This window comes from Macrobrachium rosenbergii, chromosome 27, assembly GCF_040412425.1.
Source record: "Macrobrachium rosenbergii isolate ZJJX-2024 chromosome 27, ASM4041242v1, whole genome shotgun sequence".
Classification (NCBI taxonomy): domain Eukaryota; kingdom Metazoa; phylum Arthropoda; class Malacostraca; order Decapoda; family Palaemonidae; genus Macrobrachium; species Macrobrachium rosenbergii.
Genome location: NC_089767.1, coordinates 26,564,048 through 26,583,802, shown reverse-complemented (window position 1 = coordinate 26,583,802; position 19,755 = coordinate 26,564,048). Strand labels below are relative to the sequence as shown.

Genomic DNA, 19,755 nt, shown 5'->3' with positions numbered 1-19,755 from the left:
ACATTCTTTTCTCAGCTTCAACTACAACTTGCAGCTTAAATTTACTATAGCAGTATATTTCTTGCCGATCTTTTCTCCAAACCGGACAAGGGTATAGTATAAGAATATATCAGTGGTTAACGTCATTTTTAACATTACAGTAATTGTTTAACCGCACGATGGTTGAAATACAAGCAAAACAGTTGTTATCCGATTCAGTTATTAGCAAAACAAGTTAAACAACAGTTTCTCGCTCGTTGTTTATGGCTGTATGCATTTTCGCAAGAGTATAAGGTTACCAACAACACTTTTATCATTCTCTTACTTTTTTAACTAGAAGATGGAATAAAGAGATGGAGAAAAAGAAGTTGGTCTCTTTTGCTGCCTGATACGCTGTTGCCTGTGCCCACTCGAAATTTAAAAACATTTCCTAAATATTGTCGCATCGGTATTAATTGCTAACTCCATCAGAAACCCGAATTATCGTAAGACAAATTATCATCACTGTGCACTACCAGTATTTACAAACGCACAAAAATTGCAAACGAACACTGACGTATTTTGACTTCCGACACAACGAGCAAGTGAGGTCGGCTCATTGAATTAATGTACCTATTCCAGCCCTCTCGCCAACGATCGCATATCGACGCTGCCGGTTGTACGCTGTTGCCTCGCGCCAGTCGCCTGCGAAATTTAAAAATACGTATTTTCAAAATATTGTCGTATCGATATTATTTGCTAACCCCATCGTAAAAGCGAATTATCGTAACTCGAGCACTACCTGTAGCTGTTAGATTCGAAAAAGTCAATAAGATTTAGAAGGGAACACTAACACACACACACTGTGTTGTAATATGTGATGCATATTACACTTTTCAAAATATTAAGCCTATAAAGATAATTACAAGAATATTGTTAAGTTTGTTTTATGGCATACAAAAATGTCTTGAATTTTTCTATACCAAAAGCAATATTGCCTTTTGGTATAGCAAAATTCAAGACATTTTTGTATGCCATAAAACAAACTTAACAGTATTCTTGTAATTATCTTTATATAGGCTTAATACAGTAAACCCCCCGTATTCGCGTTCTCATGGTTCGCGGACTCATGCATTCGCGGGTTTCTGTGGAACATATCTAGCCATCATTCACGGAAAATTCGCCCATTCGCAGTATTTTTCACTGAGAAATATTCACTAACTACTGTATTTTCATATAATTTTCATGAATAAATGCACTTTTTGTGATAAAACTACTAAAATACTCAGGTATAAGCATTTTTACAGGTTTTTTTTTTGGTTTAAGCTATCAAAATGGGAAGTTCTAAGTGTTTTTAGAGGGGTTTTAAGTATTCGCGGATTTGACCTATTCGCGGGGGTGTGTGGGATGCATCCCCCGCGAAAAAAGGGGTTCACTGTATTTTGAAGGGTGTAATATGCATCACATATTACAACACACATCACAGTGTGGGTGTGTGTGTTCACTTCTAAATCTTACTGACTTTTTCGAATCTAACAGCTACCGTGTAAATATATGATGATGATGGGGCTATGGGACTTGTTACCTTATTTGTTAGAAATTATAACTATAAAATATTCTGAGCCCTTCACAGTTCAGGTTACCAGCATCACCCCCGGCCCCCCCCAACAATGAACGGCTGCTAGTAGCCTACGCTACAGGCTGGTTGAATGCCCCATTCTTGTATACCATATAACATTCACAGATTTTCAAATTCATGGTACTGGTACCAAGCAAATTTGGAAGGACAACTATATTGCTTTACTGTAATCAGCTATGTAAAAGATCCCAATACAATCTAAACCTTGTCAAGAATAATTTACAGAATTTTTACATAAATCTATCCCAGTAATACATGAAATGTCATTCTACAATAATCATGTTGCTAAAAGTTACATTATAAGTGATCAATGTCATAAATCAGCAGAAATACATTTACAAACACTGATAATAAATGTTCCTTATTATTCAACTGTAAATCCCAGATAATGGGAATAGCAACATGACCCTTTGTCTCAGAAGCACAAATAAAACATATTCTCTCTCTCTCTCTCTCAATGTAAATGCTGTTGGATCGTAATACTGTAAACCTTATCAATACACATGAATGACAGTGCAAAGACGACTCACCGATCTACAGACATCGCATATGACGTCTTCGTCGAACTCAATAGAAAGGGACTCCTCAGTCTTCAGCATCTTGTGAATGTTCTCCCAACAAGTTTCTTCAAGATGTTCAATGATCATCTCAAAGATCAGAGGGGGAACAGGTGCAGCACCTGAAGACAAAAAATAAAAACTTAATTTCATGCACAGATTTTATACATATTACAGTCTCAGTCTCGGAAAACACAAGAACAATGCAATTAATGAAATGTTATCTTTTATTAAAATGAAACAATTTACAATGGCTCGTTCAATTAAAGGGTCAATAAGAAATCAATGCAACGTCATCAACATCCGAAATCACACTAGACAGCTTCTCTACTTAATACTGACCTCATCTACTTTCTGTATTTCATGATGATCTTAAAATTAAAAGAAACTCACCCATCCTGGCTCTTTCTCCATTGTAAGCATGGAGCCACTTGTCATCGAGGTCGTCCATGTCGTAACGGCACATCTTCTCAGCCTTAGTCGGCAAGTTACTGAGAATGTGCTGCTCGTTTGTGAAGAAGTCATCATGAGTTACACGGATGAACTTCTCTTTGGTGCTGTAATAGAAAACATATCTTAAGTCTCCATGTCCTGAAACAAATGTTCTCCTAGTAATATCTTTTCATACTGGGTTTACAAAAAAAGGATCAAATGACAAGACCTTGTAATCAGGAGAACAATTATCACCACAACTATAAAACAAAAAACTGAGAATGCAAACCTGGAGTAAACTTGAAAATACAATAGTAAAAATATACTGTTCCTTGGTGTCTCTAAATAAAATAATTCAATGAAAATTTTATAAAGCCTGGTTTTTACTTAATCTGATAAAATTTTTTTTATAAAACCCAGTGTCTTTGATTAATACAATCTTATACAAACTTTACGATGCCCAGTCTATACAATAAAATGAGTTTAAAAATTGCCTAAACAATTGTAAATCAAACTAAAGCTCAAAAATTTTTGTAACAGTATATATAAAATGTATAGTCGTCACCCTGACTTAAATATAGAAAATAATTTCAGTATACAGTAGTGCAAAATATTCAGTATTAAGAAAGGGGGCAAGAACACAGCAATGAAGAACTCAAGGGTTTCTCATTTGATAAATCACTGAAGTAAGTTTCACAACCAAAGCTATATATATAAGGGCACGTCATTCTTTCCAAAGACTCTGATATTTGCAAAAATATAAAAATATCTTAATTGACAAGTAAGAGCAGCCTATAAGCAAAAATGATAAAAAATTTAATGGCTTGGGGACATAAAGCACCTCCAAGTGCAAAATCACTCTATTTAGACATAAGAAAGGAAAGGACAACTGTTGAAAGATACTCCTACACTAATAAATTAACATACAAACCTATCATTTCACATACACATATACACATATCCTTCAGTCAGCAGAGTTGCAAGAAACCACTCCATAAGATGATTACTACTTTGACCTGGCTAGTTAAGTATCCAGGACCACCAGTAAAAAGTATGCTTTTTTTTTGTAATTTGTTAATTCCATCAATTTACAAATACCAAATTAGTTATTTAAGAGGAAAGGCCTCTTGTAATAGAAGGCAATACAACCAGCACAGTGACATATGTAACCTTCTTTGTTGTTGAATAGGAAGTCAGATCTTGAGACTAACAATGGGTCACGAAATGGACTGAAGCCTTGATAGCAAAGCAAGGTCATCAGTTGTAATTCAGGGTTGTTGTTGTTGTATAAAAAAAAAAAAAAAAAAAAAAAAAAAATTAGCCCATCAACAAAGAAAAGGAGCTGGTATCCCAGAAGGCTTTACTCCCAAAAAATGGTAGTATGAATTGTAAGGATGAGGAGGATGAATTCAAATTAACTTCCCTTCCAGTATGGTTAAAATTTGGCCTGCAGCAACTATAGAGCCAGTGGAGAACAAATTCCAATTCATGGGTCAGGTTTCATAAATAAATTCTGAAAAATTTGGATGGGGATTTCGATGGGTCTTAATTAACAATGACATCAACATCCATAGTTTGCTTAGGAGCAAGAGGTACAAATAGCCCAAATTTCATGACCACTAACTTTCACCTTGGATGACCAATACTTACAATTATCTCTTTCTTTGAGGATTACCTGCCTTAACCAGTAAGAGATGGTATTCTTCAATCTTCAGTCTTACATGCACCACCATATACCTCAGTCTTACATGACTGGTTGCCAAAAATATATGCAAACCACCCAGAGAACAGATTTGGCTTTCTTAAGACAATTCTTACTACTCTTGACCTGGTGCAAGGCAATGCCCTCTTCATTTCTTGACAAGATTGGAATTACAAAATGTGGTGCAGCTGTGGATACAAAGAGGTTGTTTGTTGTGCAACAAAACCTGGAATGTACATCAGGCCACTACTTTCCTACTTCTCAATATGGGATACTTTGTTGGAAAGGGCATGGCACTCACTTAGTAAAGCTGGGGAAAGAAGATAGACCACTCACTTAGTAAAGCTGGGGAAAGAAGAAAGACAGTCTTTAAAGTTAGATTTACCATGGAAGCTTGTTCCAAGGGCTCATAAGCTGGATTGGGTTCAAGTTGGAGGGCTAAGGATGTTTCAGAGCCTTCACGGAAATCTTAAAAACCTGTGCCACATCAGATCTACATCCCAAAAACCTGCGCCACAGCAGATCTACATCCCTTAATGACAAAGACAATTTCCCTGAATGTCAAAGGAATACCAGAAAGTCTGCTACTAAGAGAATAGGTATTATAAGGATCCATTCACAGCCTACTTTAACTACAGAACACCAGCTACTGGCAATGATGCAACTTATACTGGAGTTTGTGAGGACCTCAATGCCTTAATGAAAAATCATCACTCAATGGGACATTATTTGACACAACAGGTCTACTCAAGTGGTGCCTTACAACCTAATGCACATCCCTAGATACTGGGACCAATGAGCAGGTAGAACTGGATTCTGCCAGTTTAGCTAGTAGGTCACTACACTGAGTCCGAAATTGTACCGCCTTGTTCTAGAGGTATTTCACTGTGATCAAATTGTGAGAGGAATTTCTACTCTCTGACTGCAAGGATCTCGGCATCTCGTGTGTCTACCAAGACTTCCTGTGGAATGCAGACAGCAAAGTCATCAGGAACCACTGATACTGACTAACTACTGCTCAGCTGTAGCTAGAACTAACACAGCCTGGCCTTTTGAGTGAAACTAACTTTTCTAATGAGGGCATGTCCCCAAATTCTGTGAACAAATTTGCGAGGGGAGCTGGAAGGTGAAGTACTCATACAATAAAGGCAAACTAAGTTCTATAATTCCTATTGTGGGGTGTATATTGATCTGCTTCCTACAACTAAGTCTGACTTGTCCAAGTTAATGAGGTGACACAGACTAAGGGGATACTTGAGGTGCCTGCAAAACTCCTAAATTAAGGTAATCAATAGCCAGTCATCCAGTTAACAATCTGAGTCCTCTCCTGTAAGCCCTGAAAAGCAAGTGGGGAAAGTACTTGATGAGTGAAAACGTGAGGAGAGATGTTGACAGCCAAAGAGAAAGGCTCCTGAATCGAGTCAACATACCTTGACACACAAACCAGTGAAATACCTGAAGACTGATTGATGGGGACCTGAACAGCACGTATATCCTAGGTCCATAGATGCTAAAAAGTGACTATTCCAAATGGTGTGACTATCAAAGGGTACTATTTCCATCCTAAAGGCTGTCAACAGGAGATATTGCTCTGACAAGCTGTCACTAATGGGTCTCCAACCCAGGAGTCCTTGGGGGCCAACATCAAGTCACCTGTAGAGGCACTGTATACTGCTTGACACTTCCTCTATGGCCTCTTCTTCTACCTTGTGTAATCCAAGGAACTTCAGAGTCCCCTGCGGGAGAATTAGGCTGGACTGGAATTGACAAAAAATCAGTAATTGTCTCCAGAATTGCTAGCAGATAGCCTTTTTAAAGTTGTCACAACTCACAAATTTGCACCAATCTGTTCTAAATGAGACAAGAAGTTCTGGAGACAAGTCCAACCAAACGCAAACTGCCTTATGGGTTCGAAAGCCTTTTCCCTTGTTGGATTGACAAGAGCAGATCTTAAGCATGGCTTCCTTTTGCTGCCAGCAAGAAAGGATGAATATTGGCCCTCAGGAGTCAATGAACTTATTAAGATGGAAGGAAAGGATCACTAGGCTAGGGTCCCATGAAGCCTGTAATGATCTCTGGGTCTGGAATACAAAGGAGCAGGTGACTTGTTAAGTCTCAACAACCAAAATTCCCTAGAGACTGAGCTTAAAAAGGCACTGAACTGTCAAGGGACCTCAATACTGCTACAGTAGTTAACGTATCCAGCCTCACTGTCAACTCCTTGATACAGCTGGCTGAAAAAGGTGCTGTTCCATTTTATGAGCCATACTGAGGATATCAAAATCTGATGAGGGTACCAAGTTTGAAAAACCCCTCATAGCTGCACTCTTCTTGCAGCCAGTGTTGGCTACAGAATAATAAATCACGCCAGTACTGTGTTCAGGACGAAAGCACAGCCTAGAGACGCTATCAAACTTCTTGCCTTGTGCAAATCCTAAAGATTCTTAGAGGCTTCTAACACATTGCTTCAGGTGCCAAATAATCACACCTGCTAACTGACCAGTACCTCCAAGGAATTTCAAAAGTCAACCAAGGGCATCAGGTGAGAGGAAGAGCTATGTCTGGCTACAGTCTTTCCTCCACAAAGGGGTTGCCTGACTATGCAAAGCATCTCTTGAAATATCTTCTACCATTTTTGTACAGTAGATATAATATACAAGGAGCCACCATGGGTTCTCAAGGATTATGCCTACAGCTACTCCAGTCAGAAGCTCACACCACATAGGAACCTCCTCTGACTTTTGTTTAGATCTTGGCTCTGTAGCAAAGCCTACCTGATGAGACCTAAGCTGCCTCTCCATGGTGAAGGCCTCACTTATCCAGCCTGGAACTTCAATAAATGAAGCCTCATCATACTGTAGAAAGGAAAAGTTCAACCCAAATTTTCCCCAGTAACCATCAAATCTTGTTCTCTTGGATGCAGAGATAACAAACAGACCTTAATGCAGTATATATGGGAGGGTTGCCATCTCCTGAAACCTGAGTATACCCATCAGCAAGGTAGTGCCCAATGGAAGTATCCTAGGCATACATGCAACCTCTGCTCAGTTCAAAAAATCATCCCCAAACAACCATGACACAACTGTCCAACCAGAAAGTGTGAACTTCAGCAGATAAAAAGGGACCAGGTACATACATGCTCCAGCCAGTCATAACAGGCAAACCACATGAAACAGTGTGAATGCACATCACCATATGCAAGTGAGGCATAGGTATGGTTATTTGTGTCCTAAGAACAGGAATATTAAGACACAACCAGTATTCAAAGGCAAGCTGTGGGCTCATTAGGTGGTGTGCACATCCCAATTACTGGTGAGGCTGATTGCAATCACACAAGCTACATGCACAGCCCAAGATGAGTGTCATTCTTCAATAATGAAGGAGACATGAGCGACTATTATCTCATTTTCTCGAGAGAGAGAGAGACAGAGAGAGGAGCCATGGGCTAGTGTAACCAGAGAACAAGGATCTTGAACAGCAATAGCAAAGCTACTGAAATTTTCCGTGCTCTTAAACTTGAAAGTCATTGACTCCTGGGCAGAGGACTGACACCTTGAACTGGAACTTTGAACTTTGTGCAAAAATTGCCCCTTGAATGAATTTAAATAGGAAATATGGATTCAAACATAAGCCTCAACCCTTACTCTATATTGAAAAATATAATGGATTTAAGCTTGGACATTAGAAATGAATTCAAAATTCACAAAAAAAAAAAAAAAATCTAAAACTCATCAAGTAGATGGTACCTATGCACAGTAACAATTCCAAGGAAACAGGTAGTACATAAATTAGCCAAAAACTGCAGTAGCCTGGCTCTTACAAAGATCTAGATAAACTTGAAAAGCTTTTGGGAGATAAAGGCCCAAAACCACCAAAAAATAGAAAACCTAACTGGAAACCTAAATATTCGGGTAAACTAAATCCATGAAACTATACATCTACTGTAATGTCACCCGAATAGGTACTGTACCAAATTACAGTACTTCAGAACATGATACAGTATAAAACCTGAATTAGGCATTTACCGACACAGTACCAAATCGCTTCAGAACATGATACTATACTGTACATGTACTTGGCAAAACAAGCACTACTCAGCTGTCCAAATCCCAAACAATAAGAAAGCAGTGATATTATGTATTGAAGGGAAACTGTAATGATTTTATGAAGTCATTGAAAATAATAATGAAATCCTACAAAGAACTTGAGTGTTCATATAAATAAAAGCTGCACAGATCTCGCTTATATGAAAAGCAGACCAAGTTAAATGTTTTTTAACAATTTTATAAAAAAAAAAAAAAAAAATCATCACTGCCTTCAATGCCACATGATGTAAGGGGCATCTGTGAAACTGTTTCCTGCACTTTCGCTTCCATAAATATCCAATTATCTCCAGCCTCCCACAACAAAAAAATTTACTTTATTTCAAACAATCCCATACATCAGAAAAGGTCTCATTTGTTTCCTAGACTTTCACTAACACAACATTCACATATCTCAAGCTCCACATATACACACACACAACAGATAATTTCAACAATCCAACAATAAACGCTCATAAAATTTATGATGCTCCCCTACTTACGAACTTTCAGAGATATGAACAAACGTGACTGTAAATTAAAACTGTACTTTACTGTGTTATCATAATTTGATTACAGTATTTAGGTTTTATATATCATTCGTATTAATAAAATACTCTATAAAATACAAGACAGTACTAGTATTGTGTTCTAGTATGGAAAAAATATAAATAGGTACTGTACGTATTGACTCTACGTATATCAAGCTGGACTTACGAACAAATCAAGATACAGACTTCGGAACGTAACTTGTTCGTAAGTAGAGGAGCATCTTATCTAACAATCTATATAAAGTACTTACAGTCTGAAGTTCGTCTCACGATCACGATGTGGTTTGTCTATCATCTTGGTGACGGTGGGCTCAGGAAGAGAATCAGGGTTAACAGGGACTTGTACTCCTCGCTCCCACTCCTGTTTCCATGGGTCACCAATGCCCCAGTAATCATCAGATGTAAGCGGCTCATTGTCCGCAAGTTTCATGGCAGATATAAGATCCTTGCGGAACAACTGTCATTTGGGAGAGAAAAATAATAATTACTTTTTAAATCCCATACCTATAGCAATTATGTCTATCTAAGGGTGAACAAATTCCAATAAACTCTGCTTCTACAGAAACACACCATAGTATAAAGTATACAATTATCTAAATTTCATTACATGCCATTTCTAAGCACAAGCTAAAAAAATGTACCAATTTAATTCCATAATTTCAAAAAGCTCAATTACTGTACAGTATAAAATGGAGACTAATAATGAGATGATACAAAACACATCATTGTCTGTTCAAAACCAGGAAACAAATGGGCAAATAAAGTTTTTACAAATACAAAGAGAAAACAAAAGCTTCTTATCAATTTTAATAATGCCAAATTTATCATTATATCAAAAGGGAACTTAATTATGACTGTGACAATTATAATACTTCTTTTTTGCTAAGAAATTCGCAATCTCATGAAAAACAGTTCGTGTCGTAAAAATTCACAATTATATAGTAAACTATATTACTATGTAAAATACAATAGGAAAGACTTTCGAGCACCTGAACAGTGTTCCTCATAAGTTTACGTTAACATACAAAGCGAGAGGGCCATTTTCCTAAGAAGTTTTAAAAGTGGGGGATGGGGCAAGAAGATAACAACCCACCACGGAAGTACTGGTTCGGGTGTTGTTGGACAACTCCAAATTTAACCGGCAGTTGCGCCAACTTCTTTTAGAAAGTGAACTACATGACTCACCTCAGCCGGTGCCTCAGAGGCCGAACGGTTGTATGCCCGCAAGTCACCCAGGTGTTTGGGCGTCCAAACTGATCGCTCTTCATCATCAGAGCCTGAATTGTCGATACGGCGCTTCTTACGAGCAGCAGCTGATGGGGCACCCCCTCCCCCCTCTGCCGAGCCCCCAGCTTTGCTCAGCTGTCTCTTAATGCGCAATGACATCTTCACCTTGTCATTATTTCCTCCAGTCCACTATAGGGGATTCTGGAAAGTTAGAAAGACAGTTAAAATATGGTAAAAAATTAACACTATACAGTAAAACAATATAGTATGTATATACAGGCAGTCCCTGTTTATCGGTGGGGGTTCTGCTCCAACGGCGTGACGATTAGCGAAAATCGCTGATAACCAAAAATCGGCAATTTTCAAGCGCTGAAAATCGCTGACTTTCATCGCTACACAAGCACCGAAAAACCGGATCACCGATAACTGAGCCTGCTGATAACCGGGGACTGCCTGTATACACCTGTCTCTCTCTCTCATTACATGATTCAGTAGTTATGTATTTTTAATTTCTGGAAATTTAAGACTATAATATACAACTCATGAAACTTTTAAACAAATCTACAGCAGACTTAGACTGTACAACAAAAATACATAAAATTTATAAAGAACACAACATAAAATTTATAAAGAAAAAACCTTGATAGGAACAGTAAAATCAACTTTTTACAACAATAAAATACCATACCAAAAGTTGAAATGAAACAAAAGTCCTCTGCCTCATGGTCCTACCAACCTACAAATAACCACTCTCTGTAATGATGTCATCAGCATTTAATTAAAGGAGATGACTTACTACCACCATACAGGGAGGAGTTTCACCTAAGTTTGACTACAAAATTCAATGACATGCTTTTCCCGGCACAGAATCTTCTACAACCTGTTGATGTGTCCTTTGTAGCAACACTGCCAATATCTTGTGGCAACAAGTTTCACTGCTAATCAATAAGCCTCATGCACTCAATTTACTGGGGTTTTCCTTGAACTCAGCTGCTGCCAGCATTCTTTCATCTTAACTGTACTTAATCGTAAGTTAAAGGGCTCTCCAAGAAGCCCAAATGGCTGGCTTGCTACCCAACATGCATCCATTTAAGAGGATCAAGGTCCCTACAGATAATAAGAAACTTGTTATGAGTTAGGAATCCTTTCCTTACTCAAAACCTTAAACCAAAGTTTAAATAGGAACCAACATATAAGGGTACTCAACACTCAATATCTAAATCCTGTCACTTAGAAGAAAAAAACTAATATCCATATTCAACTGTAGCTTCTTCAAGAGATCTAGCAAACTAGATAATTACAAAATACAGAATCAAACAGAAAAATAGATGTTTCATTCCCTTCTAAAAGAACTTCCAATACACTATTTTGTCTTTACTGATTCCTAAGTGGCATTTGTATTTCCAAAGCATAAATTCCACATCTCTTTGCCTAGCAGATTTCCAATAGCTCTTTAATACTATAATCGATACTTTAAAATAGTGGTACCTAAATGAGGGTTTGCCCTGAAAAGTTCTTGCCTTTAATTAAAAAAAAAAAAAAAAAGAGCTAAGGATAAAGCATAAAACATGGCACTAGAGGTCTTGTCCTTTTGGTACAAGGGCACACAAATTATTGGATAAAAACCTACATGTGAATATTATTGCATCATTTTGATTTGATAGGCTACATTAAAAATGAAGTATTAAATTTGGACAATTAAAAACATTTGTAGATAAATTTAATTAACAATTACCAAGCAACATATCTGCTATGATCACTAATGCAAATGCAGAGTGAGCTATCTGATAATCTTATGTATTGTAATTTCATAATAAAATTTCATAGTACAGTACAAAAAAGTACTCTACACGAGTGCTCTATGTCAAACTTCATTTCGATATTCATTTTAAAGATCAGCGACTTTAAATAACTAATTAGGAAATAGAAAAAATTCATATTAAAATTTCATGGTAAAATCTACGGTAGAAAAAATTTTAATGCAACATTTCTTGTTCAAAATTAATAAGAACCAGAAAGCAAGTTATAATTACATGAAAATACAATGCAAAATCAGAATGCCTATAAATACAAATATATAACAAACTTAACTGAAGAAAACACTGGTGTTCCATCACCCTATCAAATGTTTCGATGTTCCATCACCCTATCAAATGTTTCAAATGTCACTGACCTACTAACCTAAAAGATGCTATAACTATTCCTTGAGAGGGCAATAAAAACAACAAATAAAAATATCTTCTACACTCTTTGACAGAAACAAAAACCAAACATTATCTGAAGTACAGGGTATTCCACAATACCTAAATCATATTCTCCATGGTCTTCACTCAAGTAAATTTTAAATTTGGTAAAACAATCGCTTAAAACAAAATTGCAATTAATATAAATTTTTTGTATAATAAAGCAAAATGTCCTGATAAAAAGTAATGTCCACAATGACTGCACACACAAACAGAATGTTTACTAACATGAAGCTTTTCACAAAATACCCACTATAAAAGCTCTAAAAATAGAAACAGGAACTTAGCTTCATTTCTCATAGTGTCTGTACACAGTCAGCCATTAAACCCCACGTAAAAACTGTCAAAAAGACAGCCGATTTAAAGGTTATAATAACTCCCACAGCTAGAAATGAAGAACAAAGTACATGCAATCAACCCTGGACGTCAAGCCTTAACTAAAATATGTCAACCGTAAAATGTGGCCCAGTTACAATGAAATTCTTTAATTCTTCAGGATATTTCATCATGAGCCCTGACAGCTTGTCAATAACAGTCCAGTATGCTTACTGCTTGTATTACCATATATATATATATATATAACTGGCCTGCGTCGTATAAATCACCTAATTCCACTACATCTGCTAAAATGTCATATCGTTCTAAAACAATCAATAGTAACTCTACACTATGTGATATAACTACACTTGCTTAACATTAAAAATTCCTAAATAAGAACAATATGCAGAAATATACACTAATATGTAGCCTACTAGTTGAATTTTACTTTTTTATCCACTATAGGTCAACTGACACCTTGTCTGTAATAAGTAATTCACTACACATAATTTGCTTAGCTTGGTATATGCCACAGTCAACTGACTACACACTTCCTGGGTTACAATGGAAGAATTAAAATGTAAAATATTGGCTAGTTCTCATCTTGCTCAAATCAAGAACCATCATTGGCCTCAAGACCTGAAAATAATGGTACATTTCCCAAAGGCAGACAAAACATCCAGATTCCAATATATATAGAGCGATATTCATATTTTGGGGAAAGAAAACTTCAAGATACAATGATAAATTGTACAGCCTACAGCCATTTATAAGTAATGTCAATGTTTTTAACATTGATATTAAGCATGGCAACAGGTAGACAAACAAGTGCAATATATATATTAGGCAAAACTAATGGATGTCTAATTTCAACAGCATCCAGAAGGCCAGGTGCACGTGTTTAATCCTTCGACTACTGTTTTTGTTTTGGTCAGTGTCATTTCACTTGGCCTAAGACATCATACTCATGCTTTATTCATTACTGATGGTATGCAAAACTACAATTCAGCACAACACCTACCTATCCCAGAGATGTCTGTCACTGCCTCGAGCACTGATGACAAATTCAAATTCAATCCTAAAATTTTGACAACTCTCCCAAACCAACAAATATCCAAAACAAATCTTATTTCCTGTCAATCCATCTCTCTTCTAAACAAATTGAATGACAGAAACCTAATATTGATATACATTTAGCCCAGGTTAATACTAATTTTGTCAAACCTAAGTTAGGCTAGGCTTTGCTAGTTAGGAAACAAGTTTACCAAAAGGTAATCAAGTTTGACAACCTTCATGTTTACTAGTGTGACACAGAGTAAGCTACATAAACTTATCCAATTAGCATTTACTATGCATATATATACTGTGTTAGGGAAGTCCTAGCCTACCCCTCCATCCTGCCAAATCCCAAAAATTAAGTACAAAAACCACTCAAAACCTGATAAATTCGACTAGGCCTGAGCTAAAGGCCAGACAAGTCATCAGTGAGAACAACAACATCCTAAACAGAGCCTCAGTCCAGCCCTTAATGTCTAATCTGAACAATAAAATGACAACAACAACACCACATGTAAACACACCCCTCCTCCTCCCTCCCCCCCAAAACAAATCCAAACTTCCCCTGTGTTTTTCGCTTCTCATTCGGAGACAATCTTTGAAATGGACTTAAAACAACTTAAACACAACACAGGAGATTATTATGGGAAGGATGCCCACCATTTAGGGGTTCAAAGGGGCCACGGAAGTGGCATTTTAGGGGTATCTTTTTCAAAATCTCCCGTGGCTCTTGGGTTCCACACGGGCCATTTCGGCCAAAGTTTCCACTAATTCCTCATTTTTTCTCACGATCCGGGGGCGGAACACGCGTCGGACAGACGAAGGCACTTCGGAATGCCCCTCGAAGGGCAAGGGCAGGCGGGCACGAGGGCCCAAAAAGGCGAATTTCAAAAATTAAAAAGGTGCGTGAGGGAGGGCAGGAGAACGGGATGCCCTATGGATACGTCAAAAGATCAGCTGTTTACCACCAACATAAACCTCAAAAGGACCACTGGCACTAAATTTTCGATTCCGGGTCCCGTTTTCACCAGCACGGGGCATTTTCGGGCCACGGATCGGGGGCCACCTTTCAAAATTCACTTGGAGATGATGAAAATCAATGGTTCCTCTGGCCATTCCAAACGCACCACCTCGGCCCTATTTCGCTCCAAAAACGCACTTTTTCACTCGAATCCACTGTCATACTATTTCCCTTTACCATTTTGGGTAATTTTTCGTCACACACACATGATAAAAAGGCCGCAAAGGCATCGAAATAGGGGGATATGAGGATGGTATAGCTGGCTTGTGCTATTATAGAGGGCAGCACTGCGCAATTTCCAATCCCCAACACAGAGCTTATTTCTCCTTATTTCGGAGCGAATTTCACCTTATTTCGGCCGTGTCACTTCACTGCGACCCATCACACCACTCGAATGCTTCGGATTGACCCTTCCCCGGGGGAAAAAGGGAAGCAGACGCCGAAATATAGGGTCAAAAGCGTCCTTGTCTCTCACTGACAACCCATTATTTACCAAGAGACTCTTATTTAACCTTATTTTCTACTCGATTCACTTACCTTATTCACACCTTTCATACGGGACGCCGCGCGCGGCACATCATTAATTCCTAAAATAGGGCTCCATAACGATAAAACCACCGACGAAGAGACTCAAATCATAAATAATTGTACATATACGGCTTGGCGCCATTGTGATGGGAAAAAATAAACGTCTCTGTGGGTCACGTGACCTGCCCCGAGACCTGGCGAGATTCGACGAGGAACCGCGAGAGAGAAATTATTACACGGGTTTATTTTCTCTCTCTCTCTCTCTCTCTCTCTCTCTCTCTCTCTCTCTCTCTCTCTCTCTCTCTCTATTAATGCAATTGTTTCGTTTATTAAAGTCTATGGAAAGCAAAACAGAAAATGGCTTATAATGACATGCAGACACCCATAATTCCTAGTCTGTACTCAGTTCTACGTAATTAAATGCGTTTTTAGCCTCGGCGACGCTTTAAATGGACTAAAAAACGCAAGCGATCTCATGTGCTGACTTCAGTTTCTTCTCTTTACCATAAGATTCACGAAAGGGAAGGGTTAGATTACCTTTAAACCCAACAAATAAAATGCCGTTAGAAGGATTCGTAATCAACGCGCATTCGGCTCGCGATATAGTTGAAAAGATATCCTTTCGGCAAAGGATATCTACTGCATTCCTTTCTCCGGTAGCCGAATTCGACGAAGGATGTGTGGAAAAATGCATTGGTGCTTGACTTTACATCATAAACGGAACCATGTATAGCTCATCTGACAATCCAATATATTACTTTTTACTGCATTCTTCCATGGAAGTTGGGCCATTCTTAAAGATACTTTGGGGTAATAAAACTGGATTAGGCAATTTGTAGTGAAACATCCAACAAAACAAAACAGAACAATCGTTATCTCAAAATGAAGAAACTAACTAATTACGCTTTTGAATCGTTCTAGTGTTATGAGTCTAGCTTAAAGATCACATCCAGAAAAGAACGATGTAGTCCGATTGTTTATTTGCTTTTGGGCGGGGCTAAATTTAGACTGTGATATCCTGCTTTGGCACGACAATGAGGCGTTATTAGATACAATTTCAACAGTTATATGAACAAACCTCAAGTCGCGTAAGTACTCCATTTGTTAGCCTTTGCGACATGAGTCATTTATCGTCATATTTGATTGATTCTTTAGCCCGGTATCAAGAAATCTTACCTCCCGTTATAACCGAGATCGTAATTTATTGCATCCGTCAAGCAATCGCAGTGGCGGCAACGTCTGTTGGTGGAATTAGCATTTAAGAATGCAATTTTGCAAATGCAGTTTTTCTTAAATACGTACCCACTTAATTTTAACACTGAATTTTAAAAAAAATAAATTAATGCGTTTCATGTTGAGAAATGAATCCTTTCGGATTTTATAAGCTAAACTTTGTCTAGACTCACAGACATACACACAAGTGTATGAACGCTAGACTACAGTTTCCTCCTCAGATAAGAGGCAAAACAAGAGTACTGAATCACAGAATGCAAGAATAACTTTAGAGAGAGAGAAATTCCAACGTCAAAACATCTTCAGTAACTGCAAGGAAACGACAGACTACATCAGGAAACAACTGTCGCCATCACCCGAGATTCTGATTCATCTATTTGCAAACTCGGGCTATCCTGTCATTGCCAGTTCCGAAGAATATGGATATCAGTATGACAGTACAAACGAAGGTTGGAATTTCGAAATAGAGAAAACGCGCGCGCGCACACACACACACACACACACACACACACACATATATATATATATATATATATATATATATATATATATATATATATATATATATATATATATATATATATGATTTCAAAGGTTGATGATTCCGACGAAGAAAATTTTGCAATCTGGCATTCTACAAAATTATTACAGAAACCCCGTTATTAAACATCGTTTGGATTGCTTCGTCATGAAACCATTGAAATGTGTCCTGTGTAGGTTTTCCAAGATTTCAAAGCACATACATACAAATATCAAAGTATATTTATAATAAGTTAAGATACTTATTCACGCATATATATATATATATATATATATATATATATATATATATATATATATATATATACATATACACACACAATCGTTACACGTCCTTGTTCTTTTCCCTCTCGCTCAAAAATTAGTCTGTTAACAAAAATATAACAATATTTTTATGATAATAAACAAGTCAATCTAAATGTAGAAAACTGCAAATAAAAAAGCTAGATAAAATACAGCCTCGTAAATTATAAAATCGTTCTTAAAAGACTCTGTAGATGGCAGACCCCAAATGAATAGCAACTCGCTGATTCAAATCGCCAAGGAAAGTCAGGAGGATAAAATAACACAATCAGCTACCCGTTGATCCTCGATTTCCCGTTATGCATAATATTAATTGACGGTAATATTCGCGCCAGCCGAGATTCTGCCTGAATGAACAGCCCAAATCGGCTGTGCCTGATTAAGAAAATCGATCTCGAAGTCGAGTCGAAAGTGAATTGGTCGTGTATGTTAAAGCCATATTGGTCTTCGAGTTGACAAGGGGGTTTTTTAAACCCTTCCAGGGAATGCCGGAGTTGTCCCCAGCATATCTAATTTGCCGTTATTTAAGAATTGTCCGACGATTAAAATGCTAATAATATGCAAGCTCGTTATATAAACACATTTCGTTCTCGATCGTTTACAATTTATCATCGTTCGAAAAACATTTCGATGTGAAATGATTTAAGTGTTTTGTTTTCTCCTTAATTAGATCCGATATAGATTTTCCTGTCGGGTTGGTGATGTACAATTAAAATACTAGCACAGAAAAAAAAACTTTTTCCAAGAATATATATGGCTTATAAATGGCTATATCATACGTATAAATATTAATACGTTAAACATCATATTTATTTAACGTAATGTAGGTAACCATAATTGTTCAATGTTGCGAAATAAAAGCATGATTATACTTGTTGTGTTTTATGAAGGGGTAGGTTGCAACCCATTACGAAGGAGTGCAAGACGGTTCCAAATATTCAAAAGTCTACGCGGCGATATCAGGTTCTAACGGGAAATCATAATGATTCTCACTGGCGTTTATTTACCTCCGGAAAGATTTGGATTATCATTAATGTCTACAGGAAATTTACATTAATTTCAGTATGAAGATTACGCATATCAGTCTAGATGTTTCTGTTTTAAGCCAGTATGGAATAAGGAGTAAGTTATAAGGATTCAAATTTGCTGCCCCTTAAGCAACGTTAGCTAAGTGGATTAGACGCATAATCCTTTACTTATCCGTTATTTTTATACTATAATCAATTTCAAAGTCGAACAAGGGAAGAGTCTTGTTCTAACTGTGATTCATAAAAGCTCAAAAGCAAGAATACGACGGCAATGTCATCAAAGAATGTCATTTTTCATTTCAAAGGACAGAGTTACATTCATAATCGATAATAAGTACTAAGTTAAGGAAGAAGTTAACACTCAAATCATCGTAACGGTTGACAGGGGTCTTTATTTAGCATCAGGACGACGAGAAAGGGAATTAAGGCAACTTTGCTCAGCAACTTGAGAGAGAGCGTTTCGTCCGCCCTCTACCATTACCTTCCCTTTAACTTGAACCCCTCCCCCTCCGCGCCCCTACCCCCCTCTACATCCCACCTGTTACATTCCGTGCAACTGTGCTAGTGCAACTTAAGGCATATTGCCATTGAAAACATGACCTGATAAAGATTGTCTAGTATATTTACGGAAAGTAATATTCGAAAGTACATGACGAGAATGGGCAACTGTTGTTACATTTCTGTACAAAACTAATTTCTTGGAGTAACGGTCTCTCTTTTAATGACAACTATTTTGACACCATTCATCTTTCTCAGTGTCCCTTTCTGTAATTACAGTCGAAAATCTCGGTTAAAGCTTATTCCTGCTACTTAAAGTCTTGATAAATCCCAGGTATTTGAAAGGGCACTAAGCTAAATCTGTGGACCTAATTCACGGTCAAGGTTTGCGTAGGATAATCCAGATTCAATTCTGTCAGGGGCCACATTAATCAGGGCAGTATGGTTGACCTTCGTTTGGTTGTACCATATTTTAACGTTGCAGGGATCAATCATTTAGATATATTTTCACTTTGGTTAACGAACAAATGTTTGTTTAACTTTTATAATAAAATCTGTCAGGTCTTCGTCCATTTAAACTTAGCAGAAACAAGAGGATTTAGGGTTCATAAGATATAATAACTGTAGCTCTTCAGTCTTCACGCTAATGGAAATTTACATGATTAAAACATTTATTTACACTGTCAACGCATTTAAGCTGTTTTGAGAATAAAGCACTTTTCTTTCTTAAAGAAGACAGCTCCTTAACTAAACGACTAAAATCTGAAGGCCTGTAGAATGAGGTAGAGGTTTCCTTCTCTGCGGCAATTTACCCGTTGCCCCATAGCCATTCCTCCATC

The 19,755-nt window shown here is 37.4% G+C and overlaps 1 protein-coding gene across 1 annotated transcript in view; it reads right to left on the bottom strand.

Moving 5' to 3' along the window:
• rno (rhinoceros) overlaps positions 1-15,510 on the bottom strand; it is a 50,924-nt gene extending 35,414 nt beyond the window's left edge. Inside the window, 5 exon segments of the mRNA XM_067129172.1 lie at positions 2,128-2,276; positions 2,548-2,711; positions 9,173-9,378; positions 10,107-10,349; positions 15,324-15,510. Coding sequence (XP_066985273.1) covers positions 2,128-2,276; positions 2,548-2,711; positions 9,173-9,378; positions 10,107-10,307 — 720 coding nt within the window. The 5' untranslated portion in view covers positions 10,308-10,349; positions 15,324-15,510.
• Between the last annotated feature and the right edge of the window lie 4,245 nt (positions 15,511-19,755).